The 22,335-nt window shown below is 41.7% G+C and overlaps 1 protein-coding gene and 1 pseudogene across 9 annotated transcripts in view; one reads left to right on the top strand and one right to left on the bottom strand.

Annotated features, from left to right (window-relative positions):
- Positions 1 to 22,335, bottom strand: part of RALB (RAS like proto-oncogene B) — a 76,271-nt gene that overhangs the window by 14,780 nt on the left and 39,156 nt on the right. For 7 of the 9 annotated variants that reach the window (XM_054575013.1, XM_054575014.1, XM_054575012.1 and 4 more), the window contains one exon: positions 3,738 to 3,903. In XM_054575013.1, the coding sequence (XP_054430988.1) occupies positions 3,738 to 3,851 (114 nt within the window). In that variant the 5' untranslated portion in view covers positions 3,852 to 3,903. Of the gene's footprint in view, positions 1 to 3,737; positions 3,904 to 11,067; positions 11,147 to 22,335 lie in introns of those variants that run through there. The other 2 variants (XM_054575020.1, XM_054575021.1) reach the window with 2 other exon arrangements.
- On the top strand, positions 12,560 to 13,566 carry LOC129071735 (uracil-DNA glycosylase-like; annotated as a pseudogene).

Here is a 22,335-nt window from a genome sequence, read left to right as displayed (position 1 = left end):
AACTGTGCTTATGAATAGAACATTAGATTAAAACCCTGATGTTTACATTTTTCCATTAGAAATAGGAAATCTCCAAAGTCATGGTATCTGTTAAAATGAAAAATACCTCTGGCCTTGTAGGGCTGTGTGTGATTCAGGTCTAGTTGCTCAAGATACACAAATCTAAGACAAACTTCATACGCACCCTTGCATAGTAAGCCATGTCTCAGCAGACTGCTGGCCACTGGTTGCTGCCAAAGTCTCCCCATCACCAGCCTCACCTCACCAAAACTGGCAAATAGCTTAAAAGGTATTCAAGTATGTTAGACCAAGAATAAAAAGATGAAAATCTCCCTCTAATTTTTCTCAAAGTCAGAACTTAGACAAAAATAAAGAATTCTGGGACTTCAGCTCCTACTCCAATCCACTTTTCATGGCAATTCTACCACATAAGCTAGTATTTCTTTTAAACTAAGGGTAAAGTGTTGGACCAGGAACAAAGAGTTTGAATGGCCCATAAGACTTTAGACCACGGGCATTCCCAACTCTAGAACTGGGTTTCCTTTTCTATGAAATTAGGTTTGACTAGATCATCCCTCAGGCAGGAGTTATCACATCTGGCCATACATCAGAATTGTTGGAAGGCTTTTTAGAAAGAAAGATTCCTAGTTCTCAACTCCAGAAATGGTATTCAGAAGATATTTTTTTAAAAATCCCTCAGGAATTCTATGATCAGCTAGGTTTGGGAATCACTGCTAAGGTCTCTTCGAGTGCCAAAATTATGCTTCTGGAACTATACTGTCCAATACAGCAGCCGCCAGCCATGTGGCAAGTGCTCAGTAGTGTCCCACATGTATGGGACAGTACAGCTACAGAACACTTTCCATCACTGCAGACGGTTCTACTAGGCAACACTGTTTTAGAAATCAGTTAAAAGACTTCCCCAAACACATATCACTTCATCTCTATTCTTCCCTTGCTTTGATTTATTTTACTGTTTCTTAATAACTGCTGCCTTCCAGTCCTCAAACACGTTAGCCTATGAGAAAAATAGCCTAAGATCAAACACAGTTGTCCTCCATTTCTCTGAAGCTAAAGAAAAACAGTTTTGCGTGCCTCTTTTCCCTCTCTCATGCCATACACGCATACAAACACACAATGAAAAATCCAAACGAGACTCCCAGCCTCTCACAATGTGCAGCCACGCTGAGCAGAAGGATCCTATTCTCAGAGCTCAGCCTCCGGTCCACAGCAGCACTAAGGACAGTGTGGACGGGGCAGTTCTCTCCTGTGTGCTGTAGGATGTTAAGAGCATCCCTGGCCTCTCTCCCCAACAGATGCTAGTACTACCTGACCTCCAGGTGTGACAACCAAAAATATGTGACATCCCCAATTATTCATTCTTTAGGGACACAAAATCTCGTTCCCTTAACTCATTAACGAACTACATCTAATCCTATCTCCTTCATTTTAATTCCTCTCCTCACCCTCTATTCTTCCCTAGTCTCTGTGATAAAAGAAAAGTAAGGGATTTTTCCTAATCAAATGAGGTTAATAAGCAAAAATAAACACTTGGACTTCAAAATTTGCATCTCTTCTTTTATGCAGAAATGTATGGATAAATTAAGCAGATTCTGCCAGATTTCCCCATTTTGGCCTCTATGATATGATGAAAAAAAGCAAGCATCAAAAAACAAGGTTCTCATTATAAGAAAAAGCAGAGTTATGACCCAGGAGAGATCATGGCTTTGGTCTCAAGTTTATTCATTTGGGGGGCCCTCTTTAAGAAAATACAAAATTATAATATTAGATAGAAAAGTGAATAGGAATAACCAGAAAGAGAAGGCAAAACCCATTATAAAATTTTTTAAATGCTCAAATACACTCCCCTCAGGTGACTTTCAGTGAATATGCCTTTGTATAATGCCCTCCCCTTGAATTCAGGGGCAACTGTGACCGGCTTCTAACCAAAAGAATACGGCAAAGTGCCCGAACAAGATTAGCCCATGATTACATTTCCGTATGGAAGAATCTGTCTTAGCTAACCAGACAGACGTTCCTCCTGGCCTTGAAGAAACAAGCGGCCAGGGTACAAATACCTATGGAGGGGGCCTGGTAGCAGGGACCTTTCTCAGCTGTGGACTTCCAGCCCACACTGTCCAGCTCCCAGGGAGGTTGGACGAGGGCCCGAGCCCTGGCTAAGCTCGCAGGCACAGCTGACACCGCGCTGCACGCAGCCTTGTGAGTCCCTGCGCAGGGCACCCAGCTAAGCTGTGCCTGTTTCCTGACCCCTGGAAACTGCAGGTAACAAATGTGTCATTTTAAGCTGCTGAATTCGTGGCAATTTGTTATACTGCAATAGAAAACTAACAGAAATAACACATCACAAAATCTAGCAAAATAACATATTTTTATTAATTAAGTACCTGGCATACCTCTAGAATACCTTTCTACTGTTTTTTTGGTTGCTGTATATTCTTTGATTATCTTGTCCTATGCCAATGATTTTGAAATATTTCCTACGAAGAATTAAAAAAAGTAATTTAGTCTTTCCTGTAGCCTAGTTGATCCAAATTTCTTTTTTATTGCTAGTTTAGAAAGGTTTCTTTACCTTCACAACTACTTGACATTACCAGCAACGAAACATTTAGGACTGCTATCAAAATTAGGATACCTCTATTGAGCCTTCCTGTAAGATAGGGAAGAACTTTCCAGCCCAGTTTCGAGCTCCTTATGTTTCAATCCCTATTTCTCCTCCACAGCCCACTCATTTAGTGCCAGGTGTCATAGGACACATCAATGCCGCCACACACAGCCCTGGGGCCGCCTCATGTCACAGTGCCTGGTGAGTCAGCACAGCAGGCGGTAAGAATTTTCCTGGGAGCCATTCCTCCACTGGGACAGCTGGTAACAGCAACCAAAGTGACTCCGAACCACATCAATATATACCACTAATCCCCAACTAAACATATCCTTAATTTGGCCTCCGTCAGCTAAATCCCAAAAATGCCCATGGCCACTCCAGCACCACCCAACGTAAGCGGAGCCAGCAGATGGAAAGTCTAGTGAAAAGAGATAATGATCTTTAACCAACTGTGGTTCTGACGGCTTCCTTTCACAAATTTTGTAAAGCACATGCCATGTGAAATGTGATGCAAGTGAAAGAGGTCTGGACGGTTAAGCTCAGTCTGAACACTCTAGTACCAGCAACGGTCACCAAGCAGGGGCATTCGTTGCCACAGGAATCAAGCCTGTGTTGTCACACTGGACTCAGTACCAGTTACCTTACCCATATCAATTGATGGAAGTTTGGGGCAAGGGTGGTGCAAGCTTTCCCTTGCTGCAAGGAGAACTCGATGTCTATCACTTGAGAAAAAATTAAGTCTTGTGACAACTTAGCTCTCCCTCTTGATAGCTCCTAAAATTGACTGTTACAAAGCTAAGTATCAGCTCGTTCTTTAGAAATACCTATACGAAGGTTCCCCTCTCCTCTCTTGCTCCTGTCAGAAAGAAAGCTCAAAATATAACAATGGAAATAATGCAAGCACCCCTGCCAGAGTTGAAGTTAACAAAAAATCAGCAATCCAGACCTTACACTGGTTAGACTCCTCATAAAGCTATTCAGAAAGCACCTTCACACAAGTTTGCCCCATGATCCTCTGTGCACCTGAGGGAACAGGCACATGAACACTGCTGGAGAGGGGACAATGCCACAACAGACAGGAGGACAATGGCAGCCCGTGCCCAGCGTGTCTTACCTCGTCGTACATGAACTGAAGCGTCAAGGCCGACTTGCCAACCCCTCCACTGCCCACCATGATCACCTTGTGCAGGGCCAAGGAGCTCTGGCTCTTACTCTTGTTAGTAGCCATCCTGCTGGTTTTCTGAGGTTGCGACACACGGACAGAAGACCCAGTTGAAGAACTGCCAATGAGAAACACAGAAACTTAGAGGCGGTTTGGCGTCCACTCAGCTGAACCCATACGCTCCAGAAAAGCCTAATCCAGACATTCCAACAGAGAGTAACTCTTTTCTCGGCTCTAGGCGGAGATAAAGCCCACTGGCCACTCTTGAAGTCACTTACCACAGCAGAGCCAGAGCCACAGCAAGTTAAGAGAGAAGAAATGGGGATGGGCCTGTGTCACAGGGGAGGGTGGGGAGACATCCTGCCACCAAAGGTCAATGCATCCTCAGCACTGCTTCACCGAGGGGAGTGCTGGGACTCCGGGCCCCACCCCCCAGTCATCTGGCACTACAGAGAACCCCGGGACTCCGGGGTCTCACTCTCTCGGTGTCCTCACTCCACCCCTCCCCTGCACCTCTCCCTCCCTTCACACTCTCCCATACGATCCGCAGAGGCTGGAGACTCAGAGGTCACCTGAAAAGGGTAAGTACATGTATTATTCAGTAATAGGTACCCCTTCATGACACACGATAGACTTAAAAGAAGAACTACATTATTTACTTCAAGTGTATTTAAAGTGATGAACTAAAATGAGTTAAATGTTTCTAAAAGTAACAATCTCATTAGTCAAAATCAGTTTAACCTCATCAGAGTGAGATGAAATGAGTAGAGTACCCCTTGAATTGTGGGAAGATAAGGTATTCTGAATAAGAAAATTTAACATATAGTAGCTGGGACTTATTCTAACCCAAGTGCTGATTTTTATTTTAATAATTTGTACAGAAAAGTTTCTCTATTTCACATGTGTACCACAGAGGAAGGAAAAAGGACATGGGCCCCAGTCTGGCTCTGCCATTTGTAAGCTGACCTAGAACTAGTCATTTAATTTCTCCAAGCTGGTTTTCTTAACTGCAAAAACTAGTAAACCACCACCTACCTTGTAGTATTTTTCTGAGTATTAAAATGAGATAACATGTGAAAGGCCTAAGCACAAAGCCCAGTACACAGTAAAAACTTAATAAAGGCTGGTTTTCTTCTGACAAAGTAACTTAAAATACCCCACTAGAAAAATAAATACACATAACACACATGAGCACAAATCACTGGGTAACATAAAACAACATCATTTATAAAACAGTGGTTCCCATCTGTGGGTGCACAATGAAGTCACTTGGGAGTCTCTCAAAACCCTGATGCCAGAGACTATGATGGAGTTGGTCTGAGATGCAGCCTGGGCAGCGAACATCTGAAAGCTTCCCAGGTGATTATACTGTATTATAGTAGACCTGCAAGGTAGGGAATGTCTTAAATGCACAGCCGAGCTTAAAAGGAAGTAAGAAAGCCCCATGCTAGGCAGGGGAAAAAAACCACAGTGAGAGCTGGCATTTCTGTAGCCCTGGACAGCTGCTATTCTTGGTAATTTAGGATTTAATAAACCCACAGGGCTAACAGACCAGCCCTGTGCCAGGTAGGACTTAGAAAAGAGAGCTTTTCTTTTTTGTTAAGATTAATTTTTGAGAGAAGGGAAGGGAGGGAGAAAGAGAGAGAAACATCAATGTGTGGTTGTCTCTCACATGTCCCCTACTGGGACCTGGCCTGCAACCCAGGCATGTGCCCTGACTGGGAATCGAACTGAAGACCCTTTGGTTCACAGGCTGGTGCTCAATCCACTGAGCCACACCAGTCAGGGCTAGAGAGAGCTTTTCTGAACTGAAATGTGGAAAGATAAGATCCTTGAAGGAAGGAGCACACCTTCAGGTAAAGAATGGACAAGAAAAACATCTTTCACCAATAGAGAAAGATGACAAGGAAGCTTGAATTGAGCCCTGACTGCAGGGAAGTATATTCTGAATATCTGTAACCACAGCACTCGTCCAAAGCCCAGAAATTAACACAAAAACCAACCCCACGGAGGTCACAGTGCTGGAGCCCGAGGCAGAATGCCAAAGGGTCACTAAATACAACCTCTCTGTGGGGACAACATGCAGTGAGGACAGCTCAGGAAATTCATAGCTAAAGTCCACAAACAGGAGCACGCCAAACCTACGACACCTAAGAAAATCACCCAACGCAAAAGTCAGCATACGTAACAAGAAGGACTCCTCAGACAGCTCTTAAAAGAAGTATTAGCTGATCATTTTTAACAAAATCAAAATGTGAGAAAAATTTCATTTTCAAAAGACCAGGAGCTGAACAAAAAGCACTCTGAATGTCTAAAATATTTTTTAAGTATTTAAAGTGAGAAGTACTAAAAATGGTAGGGGAGGAAAAACAAACCCTTCTTAGGTCACTAGCAGAGGCTCCAAAATTAGACTGACAAAAGACAGATTAATGAGAAAACAGAGAGCTAAGTAAAAAGAAAAAAATACAAACAGAAGTTTATTAATGTGTGCATCTTAGGGGTGCGTGCACAAGAAAGCAGTGATGAGCAATCAAAGTGGGTGGTAAGAACCTGGACTTAAAAGTATCTTAACAAAAGAACAATACATTTTTTTTTTTGGAGAAGTGACGAAACACAGGAAAAAGGCTTTGCCCTTGTAGGGGTGGCAAATTTGGGAAGGTAAATATATGGGGGAAACTAATAGAAGGTAAAGGTGAGTAAGGTTTGTTATATAGATTCCCCTGGTGCCTTCTCTGGGCTTGTTAGAGTCTAGAGTTGTGTCACGGTAAGATTTTTCTTTTCCCTTCCCTTCCCTTCCTGTAGAGGGAGGAAGACAGTTTCTCTGTGTCTATTACTTTTTCAATTGCCTTCAGATCAAAATAATCCTTATGCCAAAGTGGCAGGTTTTAGGGTGGTATACTCTAAAACCTGTCAATCTTCAGTAGAAACTGTACAAAATACACAAAACGGTCTTTAAGGTTAAATCTTCAAGAAAAGGTTTACTTACATTCAGCCTGCTCTGTTTAATAAGAAATAAAATACGTGAAAAAATATACAAAACCACATAAATATGATCTAAAATTGGTTTTAAATATAGGAATACATAGATTAAAACACTAGCAAGAAATACCCTGTTAATAGTACATATCTGCAGGTGGCAGGATCATAGGTGATTTTCCTAAGGACCATCACTGCTGGTATGAGTGGAGACCACGTCTGCTTGTCCTTCCCCCGTCAGTGCACCACCTGTTTATTTGCCTACACTGGGCCTTCTTGCCACTCTCTCTTTTCTGATTATGTGATTTTTAATAAGTGTTCTAAGCAATTAACTAGATAATTAAGCACATTTGAGTTGTGCATAAAACAGAGTTAAGTGGGATAAAGGGTAGTAGGCCTTCCGAATAGGCTTTAGTTTAGGAAGTGAAACTGCTTCTGGCCTAATTTCTGGTCCACAACTGTTTCCCACAGAGCTGAGGCTGGGACTGAGGTTGGGGACTGAGGCTGGAACCTCCAGACCATCCAGCTGTCACACAATTTCTCTGAAGCAGCCTTGTCTTATGAATTATTATAGCTGTATTAGAAAATGGAGAGATAATTTTCTAGGGTGGGGGAGGCTTTTATAAAACACATGTAATTCTGAGCTGTTATTTTCAAAAACACAAAATTAATTTTTTTAATAGAAACCATAAACAAACTGAAGGCTATTCAACAAATTCACAAACATTTGCCAAAATGTGCTGAAACCTCAAAAACTGAGATAGCCATGGTGGCTATTTCCGATCCACATAACTGCTTCAGTGAACCTGGCCTGACGAGGGGTAAGGCAGGAGAAAGGCAGAAGTGCCCACCACGTGCCCGCCGCCGGGCCAGCCCTGGAAATCGGAATTGCTTCCTCCAGACTCCTACCATTGGAGATAATAAATTCCTATTTATTTAAACTGTTAGTCTATTTATTGTTGTTGTTTTTATTTTTACTTGTACCAAAAGCATTCCAGAAACAGTGTTTGCACTCAAGAAACTCAAAGTCTAGTGGTTCAGGCAGATTAGTAATGAATATAGTACAGGATAATAAATCCTATGGCAGAAGTATGCAAGAGGTGCTCTGGGAACACAGGAGAAACATCTAAATCAGATTGGAAGGTCAGGGAAATCTTAAGGGAGCAACATAAGAACTGATACTTGACTAGATAAAAAGAGGAAGAACAATACCAGGGAAAAAAAAACCTAATAAGACTTAGGAAATTCATGTTGATGATCTGTATTTATTATAGATATGCCTAGATAATATATGTTATTAAGTGATACAAGAATCATTTTCCCAACACTTTATTATGAAAAGTTTCAAACTTTAAGCTGAAAGAACTACACAGTGAATCCATAAGCCCACCACCTGGATGCTACAATTCATATTTTGCTCCATTTGCTTCATCACACACCCAGTCACCTGGCATCCCTCCACTGACCCATCAATCATCTTATTTTCTGATATATTTCATGTAAGTTATAGACATCAGTACAATTCATCCCTAACTTCAGCATATACATCCATTTTTTTTGCAAATCAATTATAATCCATCCATTGCCTTCACTAACAACTTCAAAACTCTTTCTTAGGGGCTCGCAAACCCGATCTCTTCAATTAAGTATTTGGGTCCTTAGCCAATACTTGAAAGGCAAAATACAGACCTGGGCCAAGTCCCAGGCATGGCTCTTACAGAGTCAGAGAAGTCTTTTACAGGGGGCTGGAGAAACATACCAACAGACACCCTTTAATATGACTCTACTTACCAACAGAGAACCTGTGTAATTTGATTCATTTCTGTCCAAAAAACACTTAAATGCTACTTTGTGCCAAGCTGTGTGTCTGTGCCCTTAGAAAACTCAATCTCCTAAGGAAAGACATTTTAATATAATATCTCACGTGCAATGATAAAGATGGCACAATTTCTCTTTACAAAATATTCTAACAAATCAAGGAATGATAGAAATTGAGCTATTGCCACTTTGCAACTCCTCATTAATTAAGAAACCTAGGCATGAAGCATCAAGAGCTGCTGCTAACATTACAGAGAGAGAGACAGAGGGAGGGAGGAAGAGAGAATCTGACATTATGAGCATCTATTTTTTTTAAAGATTTTATTTATTTATTTTTAGAGAGAGGGGAAGGGAGAAAGAGAGGAACATCTATGTGCGAGAGAGACATCGATTCGATAGGTTGCCTCTTGCAGGCTCCAAACTGGGGACCTGGCCCGAAACCTAGGCATGTGCCCTGACAGGGAACCGAACCAGCGACCTTTCAGTTTGCGGGACAACGCCCAATACCCTGAGCTACACCAGTCAGGACCATTATGAGCTTCGTGAAAAAGACACAACCATCCATGATGTGGTCTTGACCCTCCCCCTAAAAAAGCTTTTAAGTCTAATTTCTGAAGTACAGGAGACAGAGGAATATGTTGAACATGATCAAAGACACACCATCAGCAATATATAAGCTGTAGGAAGTTCTATGAATAAGCCACTCAGTTTCTTTAACAAATATATTTCAAGAAAAAAGAGACAAAGAGGGAACATATAAATTATGAGATCTAAGAGACATATAAACTTATTGAAATATATGGACTTTATTTGGATCCTAATTTGAATAAACAAACATATAAGAAAATTGCAGAAATCTAAACATGACTGGATTACATAATATTAAGGAATTATTGTTTAAGACAATTTCAAATGACTTCATTTAACCTCATTACAAATGAAGTTAAATGATATATGGGATTTGCTTCAAAGTTATCAATGGGGTAGAGACTAGGGATATAGATGGAATAAGATTAGCCATAAACTGATAATTGTTGAAGCTGACTGATGGATACACGGTAGTTCATTATACTGCTCTCCCCACTTTTGTATATGTTTGAAAATTTCTACACTAAAAAAGTTATAAAAAATAATGAAGACAAAAACATAGGTGCCAAGGTCCCAGTCTCCTGGAGATTCCAGTTCAGGGACATGGAAACCTGGCACCTCTGCTCTCAGGCTGTCCAGGTGATTCCAGTGCACACCTAGACTGAACACCATGCCATTAACTTTAAGCTCTCGGAGAACAGATTCTGTATTTTGTTAACCGCTGTTTCACCCATTACCCATCACAGAGGACATACCATTTTCTTACCTTAATTCTATAAGAACTAGAATTAAGTGAGTAGAATTCTGTACTCATCTGTATGGAACCATGAATCTAACTTCAAACAGAATTCTTACTTTCTAATAAATATCAGTTCACAGTCTCACAGTTAATGCTATGCTACCAACCTTTGTTTATACACTGGCCATTGTACATTGCTATGTTTAAAAAAAAAAAAACAAACCTGATTCACATTTCACAATCTGATTCAAAATTATTTCTGAGTTCTCTAGTACCTAAATGAGGATGACGAAGTATCATCACTCATCTCTCTGATGTCATCCTAGAGATGGTCTCTATTTCTCATTCAGCCCATCAAGTGAACGCTTCCCTCTCCATGTTTACCTACTAACGAGAGAATCTCATTCTTTGTACAGTCTTCTATTTATCTTCTGTTCTTCAAATTCAAGTACAATCATTTCCACATATTCACTCTACAGTTTCAAAGTCTTCAGAAATAGGCCGTGACAGTGCAGTTCAGTTGGCTGGGCACTGTCCCACAAACTGAAAGAAAGGTTGCCTATTAGGGCACATGCCCACGTTGTGGGTTTGGTTCCCAGGCATTTGAGAGGCAATGGATCAATGGATGTTTCTCTCTTACATCAGTATTTCTCTCCCTCTCATTCTCTCTCTTCCCCTCTCTCTAAAAATCGATAAATGAAAGAGTTAAAGATAAATAAAAATAAAGCCTTCAGAAATAGGAAGCACTAAATAAATGACAAAGAAAGATTTTTTTAAAAAATTATTTGCCTGGAAAAGCAAAGAATTTTACAAAAAATAGGACAAAATAATGAAGATCTAAAATGGTACGTTCACTTTAAGTAATGACATAAATTTAAAGGAAAAAAAGTGATTCTGATTTGAAAATGCATTCTTGGATTTTCACAATTTAGAACCAGAATAGAAACTCTAGAAACCAGAAAACAAGTTTAAAAATATTTTATTAAATTCTATTAATACTTAAATTTTAATTTTTACTAAATCAGGTTTGGAAGATTGTTAGTACATTTATAGCAATTTTTTATAGTCCTAGCTTATACCATACATAAAGACATATGACTAGACCATGTTACACTGTAAGTTCTAACTGAAATGCTTATTATGTCTGATGTTTGCACTCACAGGTCTTGCTACTTTAGTTTCCTGAGGATGGGGAGCAATCTTTACATTGAGAAAAAAAGTACAAATTGCTCCTTCTTCTCTTAACAAAACCTAGAAATTCAATTCAGGACAATTTTTTAAAGATATGTTTAAATACTCCAAATCTTCCATTTTATGTGGCAGAAGAAGGTATCTATGGCAAAATTCCGTATCTTCAGATTAACTGTTGTCAAAACGTACTTCCATTGCCCCTGTAAAAGAACATGTGTATACTTTCATATACTATTTTTATGTTTTGCCATAAATCACTAAAGCTTCTCTAAAGTCCTCCCAACTCTCCTCCAAAATAAAAAAAGCAAAGAACTGTTAAAGTAATAGTACATGAAGAACAATAACAAGGCATTCGGGCAAAAGTACATCTGGTATAAATGAGTTTAAAAATAGACTTCACTAAATAACACACAATTTTTTCCAAATATGTGATTTAAGATACTATCTGCCTAGCATCCGTTTTCTAGAAACTGCTCCCTTCTGCCATCTTCATGGTTATTACAGGAGAGAGGAGAAGGGTGAGAGAGATAAGATGTGCCCTGTTTAGTATGGGAGAAACTGGCCCCAGGGAGGGCACTGGACCTGGCCAGGGCATGGGTATGGGTACCAGACTGAGTGGGCTGGGTCCATGATGGTTTCACGGGGAGAGGGAGCCCCACGCAGAAGTAAGAGAATAGTAGGGGTACTGTGGTCCTTTAGACAATGCACTGCTCCTTTCAAAAGGAAGGGCAGTTCCTCAGCACCAGCTCTTTGCTGGGATTTAGGAATGTCAGATTTATGATTTCTTAAGAGACGCGAGGACTTTGGACTTTTATGTGAAATCTCCCCTTTTAAAAGCTAGTAACTAAATCAACTTTTAAAAGCACTGTGAGCAAACAAAAGATGTCTACAGGTCACTCATTTTTACAAGTTGGCAGCTATGTTTCTTCCCAAGTATTAAGAGCTGATCTCTACAGCAAGAGAGACAGAGTCAGCACATGAAGGCAGACCATAATGCAACAGTCTTGCCAGCATTCAAGATGCTGATGCCAGCTGCTGCTGAGTCGCAGCCATATTCTCAGCCCCTTACGTGGCTTGGTTTATTATTTCTCATGAGTCACTGACATACACTGGTATCCTCCCAATAAGTTCTCCTTTGTGGGGTGAGCTCATTTACCTCGTGTTTCTATTACTTCCAACCAAGGGATTCCCAACTGACTGTACTTACAGCTTTAAACGTATACATACAATTCAAGTCCAGGGAATCGGACTGAGGCAGGGCCAACAGAAAAATATGACACAAAAATACTTCTCTCAGAATGAATAAAGCTTGAACTATACTCAGAGCCAACTCCAGCTACAGGTGTTTTCAGGGAATTCAAATATTCAGCCCCCTTGTATGGTTAGGACTCTTGTCCACAATGAAAGAAACCACAATTTAAAGTAGCTTAGGTAGTCTCCACCAGCCTTGTGGGTAGCCAGGTGGCGCGTGTTCGCTTCCCTCTCGGCGTCGGGATGATCAGCCAGAAGATGCTCTACTCCTTCTCCTGCCCTGCCCCGCCCCCAGCCCTGCCAGGAAGCGACCTGCCCGCAGCCCCGAGCTGGGCGACCGGGGGGACCAGCGTGGCGGCCATAGCTGAGGAAAGCAGGGATGCCCCGACCACCCCGGCCAAGAAGGCTCGGGCGGAGCGGGACTAGAAGGCTCGGGCGGAGCAGGAAGAGTCCGGCACACCACCCTCACCGCCGCTGAGCCCCGAGCAGTTGGTGCGCATCCAGAAGAACAAGGCCGCAGCCCTGCTCAGACTCAGGGCTCCTAATGTGCCGGTGGGTTTCGGTGAAAGTTGGAAGCAGCACCTAAGCCGAGAGTTCGCAAAACCACATTTTATAAAGCTAATAGGATTTGTTGCAGAAGAAAGAAGACATTACACTGTTTATCCGCCCCCACACCAGGTCTTCACTTGGACCCAAATGTGCGACATAAGAGACATAAAGGTTGTCATCCTGGGACAAGATCCATATCATGGACCCAATCAAGCTCATGGACTTTGCTTCAGTGTTCAAAGACCTGTTCCATCTCCGCTCAGTTTGGAAAACATTTATAAAGAGCTGTCTACAGACATAGATGGTTTTGTTCCTCCTGGTCACGGAGATTTATCTGGGTGGGCCAAGCAAGGTGTTCTGCTCAACGCTGTCTTCACAGTCCGGGCGCATCAGGCCAATTCTCATAAGGAGAAAGGTTGGGAGCAATTTCCCGATGCAGTTGTATTCTGGCTAAATCAGAACTCGAATGGTCTCATCTTCTTGCTCTGGGGTTCTTATGCTCAGAGGAAGGGCATTGCCATCGACAGGAAGCGTCACCACGTGCTACAGGCTGCCCACGCCTCACCCCTGTCAGTGTACAGAGGATTCTTTGGATGCAGACATCTCTCTAAAACTAACGAGCTGCTGCAGAAGTCTGGCAAGGAGCCTATCAACTGGAAGGATCTGTGACCCTGCACTGGGGGTGTGGTGGTCTCCAGGCAGTTTCTAGAAGTTTGTCAGGGACGAGTTTGAATTGAAAAAGTAATTTCCCTAGTGATTCTTGAGCATCCTGCATGTCGGGTAGACGGTTTTGGTCAAGTGGCCATGGGCCAGGCTGCCCAGGAGTGGCAGCTTTACCCAGCAAGGACTGCACCCTATGACCACACGTCTGTCTCTGCAGGGTGGCTTTGGTCTAGAATGGGCATCCAAATTCTTGCAATGGAGAGGAGGTGACTCTCCTCCCTTCTGTTTGCTTTATGGTAGAGACGGGGAGATTAGCACCTTTTTGGTATGTAAGTCACTGCTACTTGTTTTTACCTATAGGATACACTTTAGGTTATGAGGTCTCCAATGTTTTTATTTAGAAAGGCTCCCTTTGCATATCCTGGTATTCCATCTGGGCCTGGTCCATCCCTGAAGGAACTAGGTTTTTTTCTTTTTTCCCCCCAGTTCCCAGAAATTAAGGCTCAATTTCCTGATTGTAGCAGAGGTCAAAACCCTTAAGGAACAATCCTTGGTGAGCCTTCAGACAGGCAGAGGTGGAGAGAAGTGGGCTGGGTCTTGCTTATACTAGTCTGAGTGTTTCTAGGAATAAGCAGTGGAAGTAGAATAGGAAAGGGGAGAAGGGGGGATCTTTTTTTTAAGAGGAAATATTTTACTCTTCTCCCAGGTGCATCCTGAATTTGGTTTTTAAGGCAGCATAGTGCCAGGTGCTGTTTTATATGTACTGAAATCACTTTTGGATATCTTTTGCAACACTGGAGAATTTTGCTTTTTTTAAAAAACACTTATGCAGATGTACATATGTATTTTTTTTAAGTCCTTTGGTTAAGAGATGATCTTTAGATCTGCACGTCCATCCCAGATCCTGCCAGAGATGCTGTTTTGCTGTTAGCTGGGTTCAGAGTTAAACCTGCTAGAGTTTGGTAATAAAAGGTTTTTTTAAAGTTTAAAAAAAAATAAATAAATAAAGTAGCTTAAGCAAAAAAAAAAGGGGGGGGGTTATTTATTAGCTGAAATAACCACATGTCTAGGAATAATGCTTACTTCAGGGGCTCAAATGATGTCTCCAGAACCCAATTCTCTTCCCCTATCACAGTCACTACCTCTCCAACCTCATGGCCTATTACTCTTCCCCCACCCACTGTCCCCCTCCTAATCCCCAACCCCAACCCTTTTCACAGTCAACATTCACAAACTTAATGCCTTCTCTTACAGGTTTCATCTTAAACGTCACTCCTTCTGAGAGGTCTTCCTGGACCTCCGCAGCTCAATGAGGCCCCCTGCCCACCTTCCTCCACTTAAGCCCCTTTTGCTTCTTTCCCTCAAGATCACTTACAATTCCTTTCCTTGTCTGCTTTTCACTTGTTTCTTCCACTATAATTAAACTTCCCTGAGGGCAGGCACCAGGTCCACTTTTTTCCTCCCTGTAGGAATATTTCCCTTTATGATCACGTAAGTCATGCTGCAACCTAAACATGAATTTCCCTCACACTATGATAATCACAAAATCTAGTACACAGTGTCAATGTAACACTTGGATTCATCCACATCTTATTTCCATTACTTATGGTCAAAAGCATAAAAAGTTTAAGTCAGTGTGTTCTTATTTCAACAGCAAAGTTTGATAAGCGGGGAACATTAATTTCCAAAGCTTTGAAAATTTGTCACTAAATAATTTGAATATCTAAGACTGAACTTATTATGTAGTTATTATTATTAGTTATGACACAGGCACTGAAAACAGAGATTACCAGATTCTCAAGCAAAGTACATTTGTTTATTAAACAAGTCTCAGAGAAAACAAAAAACTGTAGCCTTAGTGGTTTGGGATTTCAGTACAATATACAAAGACCCTAGAGCAACCTAGTTTTTATAAGAATCTATCATTTTACCCACTGATTTAAGTAAGGACCTCTGATCATCTGATTGTTATTCAATGGACAGATTTCTGACTGGCCCGTGCAGTGGAGAGCAGAACCTGAATGGCTAAGCAACAGGACTACATGCAAGTGGCTCAGAGCCCCTCAGCTCTGGGGTCTGCTGGTCACCAAAGAAAAATTTCTATCAGTTGGCTAACAATCTCCAACAGATACAAACTCAGCACGGCTGTTCCTGGACCTCTATAAAATCTTTCTATAAAATGAAGCTACTCAGCCTTGACTGTTCTGTGTGATAAATTTGTGTATTTTTATTGTTTTTCATTAGGTGGGGCATTCCAGTAGTGAGGCAGAGTCATGGGCAAGGTAACACAGTTCTCAGTTCTCCTTCTGCATACTCAGCCTTTCCTACACACACTAACTTAAAGGAGGAAACTCAAACTTTCCCTTCCCCCTGCACAGCTGCTATTGTCATTAGCATCAGGGAATAGAATATTTTTATATTCTCATAGATGCATGACTCCATTTCCATGCCTGTAAAAATAAGGAAGTTGAATGAAATAATCTAGCTTCCTTTCCAATTTATTTTTTGTTGTTTTTTGTTTTTCTGAAATTAAATCCACAAAACAACTTAAATTAGTGACCCTGAGTGCCTAAGGAAATTTGTTTTAGATATTTCTGTTCCCTAAGGAACTTCTCTTTATCTGTTCTCCTGCCAAAAGAAAAGAAAAAAACAAATTAACAAACTAAATTAACTAAAACAAAAACCAGAAAGCTCTGAAGTCGCTAATCTTAAGCACCCTGCTTCTAGTTTATACCTCTACACTTATGTTATTCCTTCTGCCAGGAATAGCAGGAAGTTCTCCTGCTCAACGCCGTCCTCACAGTCCGGGCGCATCAGGCCAATTCTCATAAGGAGGAAGGTTGGGAGCAATTTCCCGATGCAGTTGTATCCTGGCTAAATCAGAACTCAAATGGTCTCATCTTCTTGCTCTGGGGTTCTTATGCTCAGAGGAAGGGCATCGCCATGAAGGCCCCTGGTGTGGGGGCCTTCAAACTTGGTGTGAAATACTGGGATTGATATCAATGGCACTAAACTATGGATCAGAAAACTTATTAAGGAGAGAGAAATGCACAGGCAACTAGAGCACAAATTCTAAAACAAAGACCTTGGAGGAAATATGCAGCAAAAAGGCAGGAAAGAGGACTGCCCTTCCTCCTGATGAAAGATTACCTGTAATTTCACACTCGGCCTAAATGTTTCCCCCACCTTCCTAATTGCTCCCCCCCCGCCCCCCACATAGCTGACTCACAGCTGCTCCCAGTCTAACTGGGCCTCACACCTATCAATGCAGCCTACTCTTGCACTGAGGTAAACCAGTGATAAAGTCTGTCTCTCCTACCACACTAAGAGCTGCCCATTCATTTTTGTGTGTCTAGCATGCCTGCTACTTAGGAGATGCTCAATACATGGTGAATAAAAAACAAGTTCTCTCCCTAACTAGTATGGCTCAGTGGATTGAGCGCTGGCCGGCGAACCAAAGGGTCACCAGTTCAATTCCTAGTGTTGGGCACTAGGTTGTAGTGCCTGGGTTGTAGGCCAGGAGCCCAGTAGGGGACGTGTGAGATGCTACACAATGATGTTTCTCTGCCTCTCTTTCTCCTCCCCCTTCCCTTCTCTAAAAATAAATAAATCTTTTTTTAAAAAAATGAGTCCTCCATCTGGGTTGTGCAGCCTCAAGAGGACAAGTCATAGGTGGTAAACGCTGAAAAGTCAACTTATATGATGACTTTCCTGAACTACAAAGCAACAAGAAATTGTGGGAATTCACAAGCTCTACTTTTTTTCAATGTTATTATATTGTATTTTTCCCATTATCATTTATCTCCCCCATATCCTCTGCCACCTCCATCTACCCCCCTCCCCCTGCCCCCCATAATCACCACACTGTTATCCATATCCATGCTCTGATTTTTTTTTTTTAATGTACAGTTTTTCTGAAATGAAATCCTCTACCATCATGCCCTCATCCTCAATGGATCTGGGGATTTCACCGGCCTTAGAGAGTTCTACCAATTTATATACTACAACCTTCTATTCCTTCTGCCTGCAACAGCGGCCTCAGGGACATTAGGGCTACTTCATCTCTCAATAGCTGAAGGTCAGATTTGGAACTTGCACACGTGTCCCTGTTCTGAATTATTTACCCAAATAAAATCCTGTTGAGAGATGTGCTATTATTTCCACTTCTACTAATATATCACATACACTCAAACAGAACTTGTATAACTCGCAAGGTTACTTAACTAAATAATGGCAGGGCTAGGATTAGAACCCCAGGAATCTAGCTTCAGAGTCCACACTCTGAGCTGCAACACTGAGCTGCTTCATTATTGGATTGAGGTACAGTGGGGAAGACCTTCAAACTTGGTGTGAAATACTGGGATTGATATCAATGGCACAAAACCATGGATCAGAAAACTTATTAAGGAGCGAGAAATACACAGGCAACTAGAGCACAAATTCTAAAACAAAGACCTTGGAGGAAATATACAACAAAAAGCAGTTATTATATACCCCCAAAAATTGAAAGCAGGACTTGAATACATATTTGTACAACCATGTCCAGAGCGGCATTTTTCACAGCAGTCAAAATGTGGAAGCAACCAAAGTGTCCGTTGAAGGATGAATGGAAAACATGTGGTACATCCTTATAATGGACATTATTCAGTCTAAAAAGGAAGGCAATTTTGACATATGCTACAACATGAATGAGTCTTGAGGACATTATGTTAAGTGACATAAGCCAGACAACAAAGGACAAATACCATATGATTCTACCTACATTATGAGGTACGTGGAATAGTCAAATTCATGGAGATGGAAGGTAGAATAGTGGTTGCCAAGGGCTAGGGTGGAGGAGAGGATGAGGAGTTAGTGTTTAATGGGCACAGGGTTTCAGGGTAGTATGATAAAAAATGTTTTGGAGATGGACAGTGTTATATTTGCGTATAACAATGTGAATGACTACCTATACACTTATAAATGGTTAATATGGTAAATTTTTCCCCCTCATCTTTATTTTTTTAATATCATGTTAATTCTATTGCAGTTGTCTCAATTTTTCCCCCTTTGACCTCCTCCACCCATCCCACCCTCCCCCACCCCCGCTCCCAGAGTCAATTCTCACACTGTTGTCCATGTCCATGGGTCATTCATACATGTTGTTTAGTCCCTTCTCCTTCTTTCCACCATTGTCCTCCTTCCCCATCCCCTTTGGTCAGTTTCAGTCTGCTCCATGTTTCCATGCCTGTGGTTTATTTTGTTTGTTAGTTTATTTTGTTGAATAGATTCCACATATAGTATTTGGTATTTGTCTTTCACTGACCAGCTTATTTCACTTAGCATAATATTCTTCAGTTTCATCCATGTTGTCACAAAAGGTAGGAGTTCCTACTTTTTCTTTTTCTTTTTCTTTTTTTAAATGCAGATAGATTTTATTTTTTTTAAATATCAAAACCCTAAAATAGTTAATTTTATATTATATGTATTATGACACAATTTTTTTTATCCTCTCCCAAGCACATACTTGAAAGGACAAAGCTGGCGCCATTTGTCAAGCAGGACTATGACCGTGTTGAACATGACTGCCATTTTACTCTTCTGGGCTTTTCCCCAGGACTGGAAATTACTGGAAATCAAGAACAGAATGTGACTAAGAGCTCCCTACAGCCACAGGCAGAAGATACCTTAGAACAAACAGCCCAGGGGGCTCACAACAGAAACCCCACCCTTTTTTTAACCCAATTATTCAATAAAAGCTCAAAGCCACCACCTCTCAGTGCTGGTATATCTCTCTACACCATGCCCCTCCTTTCGTGGACAGTGAATAAAATCTTTACTCTCTACACTTTCTCCTCTTTGTGAATTCTTTCATAGCCCACGTCACCGACCATCCTAACAACTTAAAGTCTAGGGTCTACCATTAGGAAACTAATAACCTTAATTAAGTTGTTTTTCTTAGCTTCAGTCTGATACAGATATCTGTATCCTCAAGGTTACTATGAAGATTAAGCAAGAAAACATCTATCATAATACCTGGCTCTGAGTAATCATTTAACTTTTTTTTTGATAATCACTCTGATATCTTAAAATGTCTTCAGAAAGAAACTGGAGCCAAAGAGATAATATTTCTTTGTCCTGACCTCTCAGGTGACACCTGTCTTGAGCACCACACTAGAAATGAAGAGTTCTGGCTTCCGGATCTCACGCGGCCACTCACTCACTATACTGACTAGGTAAGTCACTTCACCCCACTGGGCCTCAATTCTCCACCCAAAGAACAAGGACAGTATTTGCCCTGCCTGTTTCACAGAGTAACAGGGAAGGACAAATGGGAAAGTATGTACTGCTAAAGAACAAATTCATATGAGTAAATGTAAAACTCTAATTGGCTTTATTAAGTATCCCATCTAACAACTAGAAGGGCACAAAGAGGGATATACAAAATGGAAGTTTCCTGTAGGCATAAAGAGGGTGGGCAAGAAAGTTAAATAAATGGATTATTTCAGGCCAATGTCACCTTCCCTTAGGGGAAGGTAGGGGTCTTATCAGGCAGATGACCTCACTAGTGCTGACCAGGAAATTCCAGATTGACTGGCCTAAAATTCCATTCCTGGGAGAGGCTGAAACTGCAGTTAGGTTAGGTACTAATTCTTGGGGAGGGCCTAACAAAAGTGACTCCGTTTTGGATCTGCTGTTTCTTTTTAATAGTACTAAAGGCTTTGCGAATGTTGAGAGCATTTTCAATACAGAAATAAGAGTAGGAATATTACCATTATCAACAGATGTCCTTCAGACCCTTCTTTCTTCTCTATCATCCCAAAAGACAATGTCCCAGGCCTTCAGAGGCATTATTGATGGGCATTTCATGACCTGCCCTGAATCTCCCCAAGCAGGTCCTAAAATTTTTCTAACAGAAACAGTCTTTCATTCCCTTCTCTTCCCTGCTGTGTCTGTGCACAAAGATTTAGGGAACCAGCACCAGGAAACTGTCACATACCCAGCCAAGATGTGAAAACCACTGTTAGAATAGTGTTCACCATTCTCTAAAAGGGCCACATACTGTTGAACATCCTTCTACTGAGTCACCACCAAAGTGCAGGCATCCCCACTCTTCCCTCTTACAGAGAGAGATTCTCATGCCATCAGAAGACCATCCATCCCCTGAAATGACTGATCCCACCACCACACCATCCCAAGCTCCTGGGAACACCAGCAAACTCTTCAAGACCCTCCACCTCTCCTAAGAATGTTCTACCTTCTGGCTTCCCCTGAGACTTGGGTGTGTCCTAGGGTTACCAAATCTTAAACAGATGCCATGTGCCTCAAGGCCAGGAGGTGATAGGTGCTCCTCCTCTTTCTCCACTGTCACTTACAACTCAGTACTTCCCTCAGTCCAAAAATCTCCTTTTTCTGGAAGAGGCCTGTATCTTTAGGGCATGGTTAATATCCTCCTCCCATCTTCTTCCTACCATCTATAGACCGCCTCTTCATTTCCTTCATTTATTGATGGTATTTGCTTCTGGTTCATAGACTTCCTTTCTACCCAACTGCTGATATCTTCCTCAGTGACCTCTATGTTCCTATGGATGACCTATCTAAACGCTTGGCCTCTCTCAAGTCCTTGACCTTCTCCTCTCCAGAAACTTCTTCCTTCATGCTACCTAACTCTGGTAGGTGTATACGCCAAAATTCATCATCATCAGGAAGTCTTCTCCCCTAATCCTCCAGCCTCGGCTACAACCCAGTTCACTTGCTCGAATACCCACCCAGCAATATCTTGACTTCTTGACACTTGCGAGCACTGTCCTCCAGCCCTTTCTGTGCACCAGCTGCCCTGTGGGCTCAACTTCCTTCCTTTACCAGCTTTAACCCCACTGTCCAACATTATAAAAACCCTTCCGCAAATAGTCACCGTCCTCGCTCCTTTCACCATGCTTCTCAGCACCTGCATCTAGCAAGCAACTGCTGCTGCAGAGAGGGAAAGAAAATCATGCAACCAGCCTTATGAAACTTCACATTAAATGCATTTACGATCACAAACCAGAAATGGACATCCACTCAACACTTCCAGAAGTCTTACTGTGATTCTCCCCTACACTTACTCTCCAGAAATCGTAACAGAGGGGTCAGACCAAACTGCTGGAGAAGGCAGGGGCTGGGGAGAAAATCCCAAGGCAGAACTGAAGATTAAAAGCAGCTTGCCTTCTCTGTGAAGGGACTGTCCACTGGAGAAAGGAGATTGCCCGAGGAGACCAGGCAACTCCTGATTCTGTATAAGGGAGCTTGTATAGAGCATGCATGACTGGAAATTTTAACCCCTTGCTAAACATGGTGGCCAAAAAAGAAGCAAATGCAAGTGTGGCCAACATTTGGCCCTCATTGGTTGAAAAGCTGGACACTCCCACTGACTTCTGGAGCACATGGGATTCTGGGAGAGGACTTTTAAACAGAAGGCAGGCAGAAGCTTGCTGTTTTGGTCTCTACCATTCAGGCTTCAGGCCAGTTGTGACCTAGGAAAGGTCATCTGTGTGACCAGTTAGTGAGACCAATGAGTGTGAGACAAGATTCTAAGGCTAATCTTAGTCCCCTCTTCCCTCAGAACTCTCTTTGCTTTAGACTTTGCTTCATTTCTAGTCTATGAAATACTGAGGTTTCCCAGGAAGAATTAAAATTTCACACTAAATTTAAAGAATAATAAAAAAACATAAAACATAAAAATATAATTTAATAATATTAAAAAGATAAAGATTTTCCTTTTTGCTTTATATTTTTCTCCCTTATCTAATCCTTCAT

The sequence above is a fragment of the Pteronotus mesoamericanus genome, unplaced genomic scaffold (genome assembly GCF_021234165.1).
Source record: "Pteronotus mesoamericanus isolate MK-2021 breed Mesoamerican mustached bat unplaced genomic scaffold, CSHL_Meso_final contig_27, whole genome shotgun sequence".
Lineage (NCBI taxonomy): Eukaryota > Metazoa > Chordata > Mammalia > Chiroptera > Mormoopidae > Pteronotus > Pteronotus mesoamericanus.
Note: the sequence above shows the minus strand (reverse complement) of the source record. Positions and strands in the feature narration are given on the sequence as shown.